Below are 17,927 nucleotides of genomic sequence, written 5' to 3' on the forward strand. Positions count from 1 at the left end.
GACCGCGATTGTCCGATCACCAGGACTACTAGTCTAAAACATACAAAGACATGATAAATATGCTGGCCCTGTGGGCTTCTTGAAAATCATCATTAGGGACTCTATTAACATGGTCACCCAAAAGCCACTTATCATTGATGCTTGGTGCCTGGGTTCAAATTAATCATTCATATCCTGTAACCCTGACGTTTTGACCTCACTTCAGAATACGCAATGGAGGCATATACACTTTAAGCAGTGGAAACTTACGCACTAAGTAGGATTCCTGATACTGATAGTCTGATACTAACACGCCGCTTATTTGGTGCAACAGTCAAAAATATACTAACATATCGAACTGAGCCAATTCAACTGAGGCAGCTATTCAAGTGTTTCCTTGATGGGGCGGTAGCTCTATTTGGAAGCACCATTCATACACCATCACAACTTGTGATTTTCGTATCCACGGAATGTAACTATATGTGCAAACATAGGAAAATTCAACTCTTAATTAAGCAAAATGAAAAGATTTTCCTATGGCAGCATAGTGAAATTAGCTCAAAAGTACAAGTAATGACATTATTACAATGAACACCCTGTTATACAGGGTTCATGCATTAGGTTTGTAATCTCCCAAACAAAATGAAGCTATTAACCAAGTAAAAGAGAAATGATTGCTACTCCTTGCACCATGAGAATTGCCTTCTGCTCATAAGTTTCATTTTTCAGATGTATCATCTGAACGGAGGGCTGAAACCAGCAAAAGAAGTTATCAGTATAGGAGATACAACTATAATATGCAAAGTTTAATCCCAAACATTAAGATTGGTAGATGTGAAGCACAATATAAATGCCATGTGGGGTGCGATGACTTTTTTCCAGCTGCAACAATTTAAAAACAGCATAATACCATGATATCGCAATATCATATATTTAATGCACATTTGCCAAAAGGGCGTGATTGCTCAAACAGACACTGTGAGGCCTCTCGCCTCATTACATCGAAGTCCTCTCTATCATGGATATGAACCTACCCATAAAATCAGAAACTTCACTTTGGCAAAGTATCTCAGTGGTTGAGCAATAAATAGCCACAGTCTACAGTTAACTGCAGGTTATTCAGTAGATGATTACATTTTAAATCTAGGTTTAGATCTAGAGAGCTATTGCAAATTTATTCGTACTACTGTAATCTCAGCATTACCAACCTGACCTAAAGAGAAAAATACAAAAACATTTCCAAGAGCAATTAGATTACTTGTTTGGTTGCACTGCCACATATAACCAAAATCACACAAAGACAATGGAAAAACCACTGTTACACCCTAAAAGTACAGGACTGTCAACCATGTGCTTATGGGCTTTCACCGAACTTCATATCACCAATTGAGATGTCAATGTTTATCTACAAGCTACTAATTTCTATTGTTTACCAGAAAAATTTCAATTGTATTAATAATGCAAGAAAAAGTAGTGTACAAATAGATAGAAAGAGGTGGTACCATTTTTAATGACAATCTCAAACATCACATCTAAACCCACTGGAAGATGATTTCTAAAATGATTTCAAACCACTCCAAATATCATATTTTATTGCACCCCTTTGGGAATAGGGTAGAAGAAAAATGGTTATTCTACCTACGTCCTTCCTCAATGTGGGTTAACAATTTACACCCCAACAGAAATGGTAACGAGGTGCCATGAGTTCCCACATTCCAAGACCCAGTGAGGTGTCGTGAGAGCAATGCAAACCACGTTAGAGCTTTGCCGCGAAGGACTTATTATTATTATTATTATTATTATTATTTTCACATCAAAGTTTAACCACCCACAGCATAGGGATACCGTGATGTCCCAAAAACCACACCAACACATTGCTGCAAGCATATAAGTACTTGCGGGGGCAGAATGCCATGAGAATGGAGGGGTGTAGAATAGCATATATAATTAATAGTAGGGTGTACATTATTAACCAAGAAGACACGTCAACAGAGAAGTCTTAGTCAACAATGTAACAGATTCAGTTGGAATAGTTCTAGAAGCTAAGAACTTAGAATGTATAGTACAAATACATGTCTCTGTAAAGGAAATGAAAAACAGACTTGTCCTTATTTCTTGTTTACTCGTTATGGTATTAGAGCCATGAAAGCTTAAAAGCTAAGCAAAGTGCTCATCACCATAACAAAACCCAAATTTCTCAATATCCATCTATGTTTTCTTCAAATCATTCAATTTCAATCAAAGTTCATCGAAATCAGCTCAATTTGATTTCAATTTTTTGCAAATCAGTTTAATTCATTTGCAATTGTATGTGAATTTGCTTAATTCGATCACATCTTTGAAATTAGATCAATTCATCTTCCAGATCTCATAAATTAGATCACTTCATCTTCAAGATCTCATAATTTTGATAAATAAACCTCAAATTCTCAATTCAAGAATCTTATTCTTCCACAATAAGAACAACACAAAATCAAATTCCAACACCAACACCAACACCAAACACTCAAGATCAAAATCAAAATCAAAATCAAGTGCAAAATCAGGCTCACAATTCCGATTTTTTTTTTCAATTTCAACATGAATCTTCCAATGGGAATGCCACCCTCAAACTCCAATTTCTCTATTCTTAACATTGCAAATATGGTTCCAGTGAAACTTGCTCGAGAGAACCATTTGATATGGAAGCAGTTCTTTCTACCGATCTTCAACATGTTTGATCTTATGGGTATAATTGATGGTACAGAAATTTGTCCAGAACGTTATAAAAGGAATGATGATGGGTCACTTACACAAACAATAAATCCAGATTATGTGAACTGGGTGAAAAGAGATCAAACTCTGTTGATATGAATTAACTCAACACTCTCAACAGATCTTCTTCTGTTTGTGGTTGGCATCCCAACATCACATGAACTCTGGTCTACTTTCTCAAACATATCCCAAGCACAAATACTACAGTTACAAGCAGAGTTGCAAGGAATGCAGAAAGGCGAGAAAACAGTATCCATGTATCTTCAGCAAATTAAAGAAATCACTGATGGTTTAGCAGCTGCAGGAACACCAGTTAAGGAAAGTGAGTTGGTTTTCCATGTTCTTAAAGGATTGCCAGAAGCATACAAGCCATTCACAACTGTAATAAGGGCAAGAGGAACTTCTGTTAATGTGGATGATCTTCATAACTTGCTTCTGAGTGAAGAAATTGCTCTGGAACAAGGATATCAGAATGAGTCTCATCTAAATACTGTTCATGCATTCTCAACAATCAGAAATGGAGAATCTTCAAGCAAGGGAAATGGAAATTTCTATAACTCTGGCGTGGAAATGGTAATAACAATAATTTCTATGGAAATTGGAATGGTACTAATTACAATGGAAATAACTACCGAGGACGTGGTCGAAATGGCAACTACAGCCGAGGCAAAGGAAATAATAGTAACCGAGGAGGATACAACAATAATTCCAACCAGTGCAATTCTCAGAACTATGGTCAAGGTTCAACACGCCCTCAATGTCAAATCTGTGATAAATTTGGTCATGTTGCGATCGACTGTCACAATCACATGAACCATTCGTATGTTGGACGAATACCACCTTCAAAGCTAGCAATGCTTGCGAGTATCACTGAAGCCTCAATGAATCATTCTGGTACGCAAACACTGGGGCCACAAACCATGTCACATTTGATCTCTCCAACCTTTCCATTCACTTAGATTACAAGGGGTTAGACAGATTCACAGTAGGCAATGGACAAGGTTTGAAAATCTCTATAACTGGTTCTTCTTTACTTAGTTCTCCTACTTCAAATCATAAGTTTCTTCTAAAGGATATTTTACACGTTCCTAACATCACACACAATCTTATCTCAAAACATAAATTCGTGAATGATAATCATTGTTCAATCATTTTTACTCCTCATTCTTGTGTTGTTAAGGACAATATGTCAGGGAAGATACTCTTCCAAAGTCCAACTGAAAACGATCTATATCCTCTTCATCTTTCTTCATCAACTCCAGACAATTCATCAAAAGTTTTTCTTACCACCAAGGCTCCAACAACTTGGCATCATCGTCTCGACCATCCTTCTTCATCAGTTTTACAGTCATTGCATCATGATAATAAAATTGATGTTCAAGGTTCAGTTGCATCCTCATTTTGTGAAGAATGTACTTTAGGAAACTGTACTCGTTTACCTTTCATTAGTGTCGTATGTAAAACTTCAAAACCTTTACAGTTGTTGCATATTGATCTATGGGGCCCTTGTTCAATCATGTCTTTAAATGGTTTTCGATACTATGTCAGTATTGTTGACGATTTCACTAGATACAATTGGTTTTTCCCTTTATCATGCAAGAGTGAATTTTTCTCTGTGTTCCAAGCATTCAAAACATCAATAGAAAATAATCTTGAGTTGATAAAGTGCATTCGCACTGATGCTGGTGGAGAATTCACTGGTACTTATTTTGAAACTTTTTTATCCATTCATGGTATTAGACATCAATTTAGTTGTCCACATACACCCCAGCAAAATGGCATTGTTGAAAGAAAACATCGTTATATTAGTGAGATGGGGAGAACTCTCTTTGCTCAGTCATGTCTTCCTTACAAACTTTGGGTTGAAGTATTCTCCTCATCTGTATTTCTTATAAATCGACTTCCTTCCAAACTTCTTCAAAACAAATCCCCATTTGAAAAACTCTTCAACTACTGTCCAAATTACTCTGCTCTCAAAACTTTGGGATGTCGGTGTTATCCCTGGCTTAGGCCATATACCACACATAAGTTAGAACTTTGATCTAAGCCATGTGTATATCAGTTATAGTTTAAATCATAAGGGATATCAGTGTTTTGATCCTTCCACTGGAAGGATATATATGTCAAGGCATGTCATTTTTAATGAGAATGAGTTTCCATTTAGAAATGATCCTAAATCCTCTTTTAACTCACTAAATCCTTTCCTTTTGATATAACACTTGTTTCACCACCAGAAACTTCTTCCACGTCAAAAACATCTCCATCTTTATCTTCCGACATTCCCACCTCAAATACTAGCCCACCAGAAGAGTAATCTTTCATCTTCAAACAATGGTGTCATTCCAACCAATGATCATCATATGAAAGCTCGAGCAAAGAGTGGCATTCACAAACCGAAAGCCTTTCCCTTGACACTACATGTGTCTCTTTCAAGCCTGCCATCTACTCCAACAAGTTTCTCTCAAGCCATCAAAGATAAAAACTGGAGAGATGCAATGGCAATGGAGTTTAATGCCCTGTAGAATCACACATGGAATCTTGTACCACCATCTCCTTCTCAAAACATGGTTGGAAATAAGTGGGTGTTCAGGCTAAAACAGAAGGTTGATGGCAAAATTGACAAGTACAAGGCACGACTGGTGGCCAAGGGTTATAATCAAAAGAGTGGTCTGGACTATAATGAAACATTTAGTCCAGTTGCTAAAGCTACTACTATCAGACTTCTTCTATCTTTAGCAGTACATTATGGATGGGATATCAGGAAACTCGACGTGTCCAATGCCTTTTTACATGGAGCATTGAAAGAACAGGTGTTTATGAGGTAGCCACAAGGATTTATTGATCCATTGAAGCCTACTTATGTCTGCAAGCTTGTTAAGTCCTTAGATGGACTTAAACAAGCACCACGAGCCCGGTATGAAAAGTTGTATCAAGCATTACTCTCTCTTGAGTTCACCATGTCTAGGGCTGGTCATCGAGTCGAGTTGTTCGTGATTAACTCGAGCTTGGCTCTTCGAAGGCTCGACTCAAACTCGTTTGCACAAAAGTATGAGTCGAGTTTGAGCTTAATTTAAAGCTCATTCTAGATAGCGAGTAGTTCGAGTTTGAGTCGCAAGCTACTCGTTTTAGAAGCTCATACGTAGTATATAATTTATAATTTATACGTCATTTTATACTTTATACCAAACTATAATTTACAATTTATACTAGTTTTAATGTTTTATATACATTTTTTTCGAGTTTGAGCTCGAGTTCGAGTTCAAACGAGCATAACTAAACTCGAGCTCGAACTTGAGCTCGAGCTCGAAGTGTAAAACGAGTCGAGCTCGAGCTATTAGTAGAACTAGACGAGTCGATCTTGAGCTTCAATATTAAGCTCGAAGGCGAGTTCGAGTCAAGCTTCTGCATGTGCGAGTCAAGCTCAAACCTGAGCTCGAGTTCGAAGTGTAAAACGAGTCGAGCTATTAGTAGAACTAGACGAGTCGATCTTGAGCTTCAATATTAAGCTCAAAGGCGAGTTCGAGTCGAGCTTCTGCATGTGCAAGTTGAGCTCGAGTATAGCAAAACTCGACTAGGGTAGCTCGATGACCAGCCCTAACCATGTCAGAAGCAGATCACTCATTGTTTATAAGGAAGGATGCCAAGGATGTTACCTATGTCTTAGTCTATGTGGACGACATTTTGGTTACTGGAAGCTCACTCTCACTCTATCATACTCTCATAAAAGAGCTCAGTTACTCATTTGCCATGCTGGACTTGGGTTCTCTATCCTTTTTCTTAGGTCTTGAAATACAGAGAAGCACTAATGGATTGTTCTTATCACAGACCAAATATTGCTATGATCTCTTACAGAAATCCAATATGCAGCACGCAAAGCCATGCTCTTCTCCAATATCTTCAAGTTGCAAGCTAGACAACCACACAGGAGATCCAGTATCAAATCCAACAGAGTACCGATCCACTGTCGGTGCATTACAATACCTCACTTGGAGTAGACCTGACATATCCTTTGCTGTTAATCAGGTATGCCAATTTATGTATAATCCTAGGCAACCACACTTAGCTGCCACCAAGAGAATTCTGTGATATTTGAAAGGTACCTTTGATCATGGTATTTGGCTTACCAAAGGATCACTTCATCTGCAAGCATTCAGTGATGCCGAATGGGCTGGTTGCCCCATGGATAGACGCTCTATTAGTGGATTTTGTATCTAGGTCCTAATTTAATATCCTAGTCAGCAAAGAAGCAACTAACAGTAGCACGATCATCTACTGAAAGTGAATATCACACCGCTGCAGACATATCTTGGATTTGCCAACTACTAAAAGATATGAGGAGAATTCCTTTACAGAAACCTCCTCGCATTCTATGTGACAACATCAGTGCCATAGCTCTTGCAAACAATCCAGTTTTTCACGTAAGAACTAAGCATATTGAGGTCGATTACCACAGTATCAGGGAACCTGTGCTCAGTAAACTCATTGATCAATTTTTTGAGAATCTCATGTTACATTGGGGATCACCTATTATGGTATAAATAAAAACAATAGAAATCTTAAATTCGAATTAAGAGAAAGAAACTTACTGGGCTTTTCAGCGACACCATCTGACCATTTGGAAACAGAGAAATGGACCTTTTCACGATTGATGGCCTCAGACTTATGAGGCTCTTTGAGACAGTTACGAACCAGTGACGCACATATGTTTGAGTAACTTATGTACGTCATCCCTGCTGCTCTCCAGAATGGCACCGCCGCATTACTTGCCATCGCGCCGAGCTTTTTTTTTTCTATTGATTGATCGATATGTTAGTTGTTGGGGTCTGCCTCTGCTAGTTAAAGGGTGTTTTGGTTGTTCACTCTGGCTAATCTGGCTTCGATGTTTTGATGATTATGGACCGTGCGATAAGTGATTTAGGGTCAAAATGTCGGATTAGACGAAATATATGGTATCAGACGTATTTCGTAAATGCTAACTGATCTATATCGATACATTTCGGTTTTTTTTGTATAATTTAGGATGTTGTTACAGTCGAATCCATAGCAATTTGCACGTCCGCAAATTTACTTCTCCTAGATAGATCGAATTGGTTGTCCAGGCGTCCGTCAAGCAATAAAAAATTTCTACCTATATTTCTAGTGGATATCAAATATGCAAATCGTACTGAAAATGCTGTAAGAATTAGAAGCAAACCCCCTTGGATTAAGACATGCTAGACGGGCCCATTTATTGCAACTGATCGTATATGTTTAGTAACACAATAACACTGTTTATCCTGTGTTCATAAAATGTTTGAAAAAAATGATGGTTTGGAACAATGAAAGAAGCTCAAAGGCACAAAACTATATCATATACTTACGTTATTTTTTTTAAAGCTTTATGTTATTCATGATGTCAGCAATGACATCCTTGCATATTTCCAGGAAGTTTTGTATGCTTTTCACCTGTGCTCAGCTTGTCTAATTTAATGGCCCAGGTCACAAACAATTATTTTAACAGATTATAAAATGGGCACTTTGAAGTAGGGCAGGAAATGGAGCGGGTTCGGGTCGGATTCTCACTCAAAACTCATTATCATATCCGGATCCATCCGGATTCGGGTCGGATTTCGGATATCCATATCCACTAAAAACACACAAAAAAATATATTATTTTAATGATTTTCATATATAAATTATTTTTAGGCATCAAAATATGAATCTTGTTAAAATAGTTCGGGTTTTCGGATATTTGGGTTGGATAATTTAGATTCGGATATGGTCTATTCGGATAAAAATGAATTCGGATATGGGTCGGATTCGGGTTGATCCCGTACCATTCCTAGCCCTACTTTGCAGAGTCTTTGCACAAGTCAGCAACCTTGTCTAAGAGTGGGATCAAATGGTGTATAGTTTATTTGTTGGTAGCTTCGATCAATCTTATTGATTAGTGTACCCGTTGTATTTGCTTCTTCTAATGGTTGGTGGTGGGGGTTCGTGAAGAATTAGAAAACCTCGAGACTAAGCTCCGTTTGGTTTAAGCGGAGCTTGAAGATGCTGAAAAGAAACAAATTCATGATAACGCAGTAAAGATTTGGTTGGGAGAGCTCAAAGATGTGATGTATGATGCAGATGATGTATTGGATGAATGGAACACCAGAATTCTCGTTTCTGCTAACGAACAGGGTGCGTTCCTACTTGTTTTCTTTGTATGTTTGCTTTAAACATGTTGGTGTACGCCATGACATTGCTCATAGGATTAAAGGCATAGTAAAAAGACTAGATGGGATTGCTCGCAACAAGGATCCACTAAGCTTGGTTCAGAGTCATAGTCACGGGGAACCTCAACAACTCACTAGCTCTGTTGTGGATGTATCAGTGATATGCGGTCGGGATCTTGACTAACAAACTATACTAAGTAGGCTGCTATGTGAGACTAGTCAATAAGAAACTCAGGTCCGTATACCTATATTGTCAATAGTTGGAACTGGCGGGTTCGATAAGACAACTCTTGCGCAGCTAGTGTATAACGAAGGAACTATAGCAACCACCTATGAGCTGAAAATATGGGTTTGTGTCTCTGAACCTTTTGAACTTGAAAGGGTTGCAAGAGAAATCATTGAACAAGCTACTGGTGGGAAGCCACCAAAAGTGGTTGGGTGGGAACCTCTACATCAACTTTTGTACAACTCACTAAAGGGAAAGCGGTTTTTGCTCGTGCTAGATGATGTTTGGACTGAAGATTCAAACCACTGGGAGCTATTGAAACTATCTCTAGACGGTGGGGAGCGAGGAAGCAAAATCATCGTTACCACACGTAACAAGGCAGTTGCCATAATGATCGGCTCAATTTATATACACAAGCTTGCATAGTTATCAGATGATGAATGTTGGCAAATATTCAGACATATAGCTTTTTGGGGAAGATCAGAAGAAGAGTGTGAAAAATTGATGGAAATTGGACAGGAAATCACGAAAAAATGCAAAGGTGTTCTACTAGATGTTAGGAATATACAACTTAATTGTACTTACTCTTTATCAATTACCAAACTAAACAAACATTTTGTCTTGTACGTGTCTTGTACTTTTTAGTTAAATCCGAGCCTAGTGTAGATACACTATGTCTTTAAGACAAATTTTCCCCCTCACGGTGCTTGAAGGTTGATGGGAAACTGTCTCCCAAGATAGAACGGATTTCCTTCTATAGAAAGCTAACACTTCAATTTTATAGAATCAGTGAACACAAGATAGTATTTGACTAAGAACAGGAGGAGAAGAGAAAGATCAGAACTCTGTGTGATCTGGTGTGTCTTTTTCTCCAAATTCATCCACTATTTATAGGTGAGTGGTGCCTCTTCGAAACAACACAGTGACTCTTGGGAAAAAGTAATCAACTCTTTGAAAAGTCACATGTTTCGAAAAGACACACCATTTTGGCATAAAACACTGTTTCGAACCAGTGCCTATTTCGAAAGGTCACACTTTTCGACATGATGCAATTGTTTGAACCAAAGGCACATTTCGAAGGTCGCGACCTTTTTTAAGCATAATGCAATCGCTTCAACTAGTGCATCCTTTTGAAAAGGTTTTTCTCACTTTACGTGCTGTTTCAAGAGAAACCCATTTCATCTTAATGTGGGATAACTTGGGAGACAAATTACTAATTCATATCTCAATGGATTTGTGCAAATCCATTTTTTTAACAATCTCCCACATGAATGAAAATTTGGCTTATTCTATCATAAACATCGGATTTCTGTTCTTTTACAAATGAAAATATACTGCATCAGGTCAAGTAGCATGGGAGGCCTTGAACTTGCCTTAGTGAAAGACGATTGGATTTAATTGGACGATCAGTAGACTTCAATTAATGTCCTTGAACTGTCAGCCGTTTGTATAAACCTAGACAATCATCTTCACGCAGTACCTTCTCGAATACTGTTGGTTCTCACATTTTTGTTCATTTTGGCCTTGAACACTTTTTGGTTTCAGAGAGTGCTTTTAAGACATTTGCCTTAAAATTCTCATAGAAGCGGCCCCACTTCACACTCACATAGGTGATTTCTATAAAGAGTATCATGCAATACTCCACTTGGATAACATAACTTTCCAAGATATAGTAAATCATTAAAAGCTTGACTTATCCTGGTTCTCGCGGAAGATATGCACTGTCTTATATAGGAATGGGTTAGAGTATAATATTACTCTCCAATGCTAATTGAGTCACAAACATAATTCAGTTGGCCCATTGAACCTAGATCTTGGGATCTCCAGTCAACTAGGTTGGTTTTTCCATTATGAGGACTCTTAGTTGATTATCTCAAAAGCTTTAAGCCCATTCCCCTTGCTAATCTTTCCACTTGCTCTCTTGTTAAACCTTTTGTAAGCGTACTACTCTCTTCACCTTAAGCTTTGTCTTGGCGCTTCCTCTTTCCCTTAACACTTGATCCTTTCACAACATTGGCCTTTGCCACCATGGGATCCTTGCCTTTCTTCTCAGATAGGCGCTTATCTTCCTCTATCCTTAGACGGACAATCAGTTCTTCAAGATTCATATCTTTGCATTTATGCTTAAGATAGTTCTTAAAATCCTTCCAAGATGGTGGTAATTTCTCAATCATAGCAGCCACTTGGAAAGATTCTCCTAGGGTCATTCCTTCAGCAATGACATCATGGAGGATTACTTGAAGTTCTTGGACTTGGCTTATGACGGTCTTACTATCCATCATTTTGAAATCAAGAAATCTGCCAACTATGAATTTCTTCATGCCAGCATCTTCACTCTTGTATTTCTTGTCCAATGAATCCCAAAGTTCCTTAGCAGTCTTGAACACATTATACATATTATATAATGAGTTAGCCAACCCGCTAAGGACATAATTTCTATACAAGAAATCAGTATGAAACCAAGCATCCTTGCCAAAACCTTCTCTTTGTCGGTTTCATTAAGGCTTACATCAGGAGCCTTATCCTACAGAAACCTTGCCAAGTTAAGGGTGGTCAAATAGAAGAGCATCTTCTATTGCCAGTGCTTGAAATTAGTTCCATTGAACTTTTCAGGCTTCTCTCCATGAGGAACAGAATGGGGAATATCAATAGGAACAATACAGCAGGTATAACTGGTGGTGTTGCATTTTCTGAAATACAACCACACTTTGTTATTCCTTTAAACCAAAAAAGAAAAGAAAACATAACCAAATTCTATTCGGTAAAGAAAAAGAAGAATAAAAAATCTGTTCTAAGTTGTTAGGAATATCCAACTTAATTATACTTACTCTTTACCAATTACCAAACTATACAAACCTTTTGTCTTGTACTTCTTAGTTAAATCCGAGCCTAGTGTAGATACACTATGTCCTTAAGACAGATTTTCCCCCTCACGGTACTTGAAGGTTGATGGGAAATTGTCTCCCAAGATAGAAAGGATTTCCTTCTATAGAAAGTTAACATTTCAATTCTATAGAATCAGCGAACACAACATAGTATTTGACTAAGAATAGGGGGAGAAGAAAAAGATCAGAACTCTGTGTGATATGGTGTCTTTCTCTCTAAATTCATCCACTATTTATAGGTGAGTGGTGCCTCTTCGAAACAATACAGAGACTCTTGGAAAAAAGTAAGCAACTCTTTGAAAAGTCATATATTTCGGAAAGACACACCATTTCAGATAAAAGCACTATTTCGAACCAGTGCCTATTTCGAAAGGTCACATCTTTTCGGCATGATGCACTGTTTTGAACCAGTGCACATTTCGAAAGGTCGCACCTTTTCAGCATAATGCACTATTTCAAACTAGTACATCCTTTTGAAAAGGTTTTTCTCACTTTATGTACTATTTCAAGAGAAATCCATTTCATCTCAATGTGGGATAACTTGGGAGACAAATTACTAATTCATATCTCAATGGATTTGTGCAAATCTATTTTTCTAACACTAGTTGTCAAGACATTAGCAAGTCAAATGTGATTCAAACAAGCAAAAGAAGATTGGATGGGTGTATTAGAAAGTGACGTTTGGGAAACACAAGAAAAAAGTTTTTTACTTGCTCTTTTGTTAATCTATCATACTTTGCCTTCAGTTCTGAAACGATGTTTTATGTACTGTGCAATCTTTCCTAAAGACCACAACATGGAGAAGGACCAGTTGGTGAAGCTATGGATGGCTCAAGGTTATCTCGGTTCTGATAGAGCAAGAGAGCTAGAGAAGGTTAGTGTAGAGTATTTTGATGCTCTGGCGATGCGTTCATTCTTCCAAGATTTTGAGAAAGATGATGATGGAAACATTGTTAGATGCAAGATGCATGATCTCGTACATGACTTTGCCAAGTTCCTCACAAAAACTGATTGCTCTATTTTGGTGAATAATGACAAAATCTATAGTCCCAAGGTTCACCATTTGATTGTTGATGATATAAACAATCCATCTATTTATGAGGCGGGAAAATTACGCACACTGGTAGCCAGATCATCTGAGTCAGTACCTTCTAATTTACTATTCCATCAGTTGACATGCCTTAGGACCTTGGACCTAAGTGATAGATATAGTGATGCTGCCCTTGAAGTACTTCCAAGTGAAGTGAGTAGATTATTACATCTTCGGTACCTTGATTTGTCGCTTACAGGTTTGAAGGAATTGCCCGAGACAGTGAGAAGTCTAGTTAATTTGCAAACATTGAAGCTTAACTATTGTCAACATCTTTGCAAATTGCCAGAAGGAATTAGATAACTTTCTAACCTAAGACATCTGGAAGTCGAAGCTACTGGGCAGCGAAATTATTATCCACGATAAAGTATTGAGAGATTGAGGCAAGTTTGAACATTAAGTAAGTTTGTTGTGAGTGATAGAAGCAAAGAGTCTGTGATTGGGGAACTAGGAAATCTCAATTTTCTAAAAGGAAGGCTACGCATTAGAGGGTTTTTTTTTGAAACGAGTTAATAGGGTTTGGCAGACCCTTAACCTGTATTAAGATCTTACATAAATCGTTCCCTTTAGATCATTCGAAACTAGTTCAGAGAGTTTACTATCTAAGGGAGGACCATTACAAACATATTTCTCATCAACAGACATAGATAGATTAGCTAGGTAATCCACACTACTATTAACTTCTCTATAAACATGAGAGAAGATGACATCATATCCCACATTCTTGAAATTTGATATCTGATTGTAGCAACTAGATTACAACAATACCATGGAGCATCTTCTAAACCTTTGAGTATTTGTATTGCTAAGGGAGTCAGAGCAAACTTTGATCTTATGGAAGTCATGTTGTTGGCAGAGGATAAGTCCCACTTCTATAGCCTTAAGCTCTTAGAATATTATTGAACGTTGGGTACCTCCTCCTGTGTAAGTGAGTAAAACATTCCTATGTTGTTCAATGACGATACCACCATATCCCACAATATTCAACTTCAAAGAACCATCGGTATTCAGTTTCATGTAACCTGAAGGAGGAAACTTCCATTTGCAGTAAATTGGTTCTTTAGTTTTGAATGAAACTTGAATGTCTAGTCTAGTTAGCAGACTTCTGATGGCAACAATGTCTTGAATAGAGTCGATCCTAATCCCCAAATAGATTTTCATTTCCTTAAGGATTGAATTAGCAACATGTCTCCATGAATTTATATTGTTCCTGAATCTTCTACCATTTCGTTCCTTCCAAAGATGCCCTATAGTGGCACATACATAAACCTTATAAATCTCAACTTGAATGTTGTGTTGTCTACAAAGGTTGATTATATCACACCATTCCGCATTGGAAGTTTTGACAGATCATCCTAGACCAATAACATTCTTCATTAGTGCCCAAACATTTGTAGAGAATTGACAATCAAAGAAAAGGTGCTTCGAGTTCTCCCTTGCTGAATCACAGAAGCAACATGAAGAAGTATTGAGGACCTTTTTATGAATAAGTCTATCTTGAGTCGATAGACTTCCAGAGAAGAGCTGCCACCCATTGAAAGAGTATTTAGAGGGTTAAGACATGTAAAAAGTGTGAATGAGGCTAAACTGGCAGAATTACAAAAAAAGAAAAACATTTCAGAGTTGGGGTTGAATTTTGGAGATGAAGAATCCTTCCCTCTGTTGTTCTTGAGAGAAATTGAACATGTCAGTAGCGAAGAGGAGATACGAAGGATATATGGAAGGTGTTCTTGAAAATCTGTAACCACATAAAGAAAGCTTGGAACGATTGGGAATAGGAAACTATGTTGGTTTCACGTTCCCTCCTTGGATGATGTCAGTTGAAGAATCTGTATTGTCCAATATTACATACTTGGAACTTTACCAGTGCCCAAATTTGAAGGTGTTGCCCACTCTAGGAAAATTACAATTTCTTGAAGAGCTCTGGCTACATGATCTAAGTGTGGTGAAACATTTGGGTGCAGATCTTTTGAGGGTTGGAAATGGAGATTCAATGTTGTCTTCTTTGTCGTCGTCGTCGTCAATGGTACTGTTTCCAAAATTGAAAGAGTTTCACTTAATTAGATTGCCAAAGTGGGAGAAGGAGGAGCATGATAGTAGGGATAATATTACTATCATGCCCCGTCTCAATTTCCTAGCGATTGGTAAATGCTCAAAACTGAAGGTGGTACAGTGATAATATAAAAATGAGTAGTTTACCTACGAAATGAACTACGAATCCAAAACGTAAGTAAACTAAACTTGATACTTTTACGTGTCTATTATCAAAGCTTCTACTCTCAATGCGAATTGCACTAAATGGAGTACGAAGTTCGTTCCACTCCTAGTTCCCTAGCATGGATTGTTTTCTAAGTCTAACTAGTCGCTCTTAAGTCAATGAGAGCTTTCTGAGAAAATATTATACTACTACGATTGCTAATTAAGATGATTACTAGAAATTAACTACAAATGCTATGGAAATACTATTGTTTGACTCTAGATAAAGGAATTAGAGGGAATTGAATCCACCTCGAATCCAACTTAATGACCTAGTACAGATTAGGTATCTCGATTCTTACGTTTTCCACGGCAAGAATTCGAGTCTAATCCCTAGTGTTCATGGCATTTCTACCAAGTACTAACTAGCATGTGAGGTCGTCACCCATTCTCATGGCTTCCTTCTAGAGTGGAATAGATGCTACAACGCGTTTCTATACTAAACAACTAAGGTTTCATCAAGGCTTCATCAACCCCTCTAATGGAGGTTTAGCCTTGAGTCATCAATCTAACATTTACCATTGAATCTAAACTAAACATAATGTGAGAATTTGAGAATTACTTAATTTAGCAATAATGAATCTAATTTAATGGTCGGGAATAAAACAATGACAAGAATTGAATTTAGATCTAAAATGGAAATGACAAATTCGAACTTGATAAAAATTACTACTTTATTTATCTAATCTATCAAGAACAATGATTCAGAGATTTAATCTAAAACAAAATTTAAATGGAACTAAAACTTAATTTAATTAATAAAACTAGATCTATAATTCTATATCTTAATTTAGGTCTAACTAGCTACCATTAACAAAGAGCTAAGCTTTTGTTTTATACATCCAGATCCAAAATTCGTGCATGGGCTTGGAGCCATGGGTTGGGCGGAGAATCGGGCCCAAAACCCAATTCTTTCAGTCCAAAAAGGCTTCTTCAGCTGCAGTTAGCTTCCACAGACTTTTCGTCCACTTCTGCTCCTCTGATTGGGTCAAGGCTTGGACCATTGCAAAGCTCTTTCCGAGCCGGTCGTTTTGACATAAGGTAGGCCTCAATCCGAGGTCTGAGTCCAAAGATATGGCATTCGAAGTTCTGTGACTTTTTTGCTCCTTTATCTCGCTAAAGTGGCACATTTCTCACATAATGGACTTTGAAGCCTGAAATGCATAAAAACACGTAATCAGTATTAACTCTTACTTATTATTCACATAATTGGTCTAACAGTATGATTATTAAGGGGTTAAAACTACAGTTTTGGGCTCTTATCAAACCACCCAACAAAGATTTTTTTGCTTGTCCTCGAGCAAATATGAGAAATTAGAATAAGTGACCAAAAATGGAGTTCTACCTAATCTTGTTTAGCTTGAGTCGCGATTGCATTGACCATATGCAACAAGGCCTTAAACCACTAGGAATTCCCTAGTGGGCCGAGTTATAACCTCGTGAGAGTTTTCCAGATGAAGGTACTCACAAACTTCATCTATACTACAACGACTAAGAAATAAAACTATTGTTTTCCCCTTCATGCTCAACTATCTATACATCTCTATAGCAATTACATAAGAATAACAGTAAAAACCCTAAGTTAATATATGCATAATAATCAATCATCTACAATAAACATATAACAATGAGTAATACTATGAAATGTTTAGCGGGTTTGTTTAGAACTTCGGAATAAGCGTCCTTAAGTAGGTCCTCACATAAATGTCAAGACAAAACCTCTCTGATTTTTCCACTCAAGTTTAATCTACTCCGATTAATGCGATGGGCACACTTTACCTTACAATCTCAATGACAACAAGGAAGCCGGGGTCGATCAAACACATCTGCCACTTACTATCACACTAACCTATTCCTAATTGAGCTAGAGGTCTTTATTAGGTGTTGCGGGATTAGGAGATGGTTTAAGAAGGAAGGAAATGGATATTCAAAAAGGACAAGTCTGAGATAATAGAGTCTTCATATTATGTAACTAGAGAAAACCTTGTTATTTACTTTTGCTTCTACACTTTGTTTCCATCCTTAGCCATTTTTTTTTTTTTTTTTTTTTTTTTTTTTTTTTTTTCTTTGGCTTTTTAATCCTTTTATTCTATTTTTTTTTTTTTTTTTTTTTTTTTTTTTTTTTTTTTTTTTTTTCTTTGGATGGAAACTTCTTTTCTTTATTTTCTGAAGCAATTAAGTAACTTTTGTTTACACGGGTTTTCTCTTCTTCTTTCTTTCTTCATTTCTATTCTCGGACTTATTCTAGATTGGGTAGGTTGATTTATTATTTTTTTTTTTTGTTTTGTTTTTGTAACGAGGTAAAGGAATTGTGGTTTATGGAAGGCTAAAGAAGGGGCTCGAGTGGCGACTAGCGGAAAAGTAATTCATAGGTTTGAATTTACGGCTATATCGATCCAAAGAGCGGCCTAAATTCTCTTTTAGGATATGGTTTAGTGATCAAGCAAGTGGGCGTGTGATTTCTCTATCCGATTTTACTTCTCCCTTGTGTCATTTCTCAAATGTTTCACTCATATAAAGCTTTAGGCTATATTCTC

General features: G+C 37.3%; 1 protein-coding gene and 1 pseudogene across 2 annotated transcripts; both read left to right on the forward strand.

The window, feature by feature from the left end:
• Nucleotides 1-189: 189 nt before the first annotated feature.
• LOC147481944 (disease resistance protein RGA2-like) lies at nucleotides 190-13,437 on the forward strand (annotated as a pseudogene). Its single transcript, XR_015205487.1, has 5 exons — nucleotides 190-3,377; nucleotides 8,693-8,921; nucleotides 9,169-9,584; nucleotides 11,755-11,825; nucleotides 12,791-13,437. The product of XR_015205487.1 is annotated as a disease resistance protein RGA2-like (transcript).
• A 1,510-nt stretch (nucleotides 13,438-14,947) lies between these two features.
• On the forward strand, nucleotides 14,948-15,310 carry LOC147481945 (uncharacterized). The gene has a single exon (XM_086579134.1). It carries the CDS (start codon nucleotides 14,948-14,950, stop codon nucleotides 15,308-15,310), a length of 363 nt encoding a protein of 120 aa, XP_086435260.1.
• Nucleotides 15,311-17,927: the final 2,617 nt, after the last annotated feature.

This window comes from Coptis chinensis, chromosome 8 (assembly GCF_015680905.1).
Source record: "Coptis chinensis isolate HL-2020 chromosome 8, ASM1568090v1, whole genome shotgun sequence".
Classification (NCBI taxonomy): Eukaryota; Viridiplantae; Streptophyta; class Magnoliopsida; order Ranunculales; family Ranunculaceae; genus Coptis; species Coptis chinensis.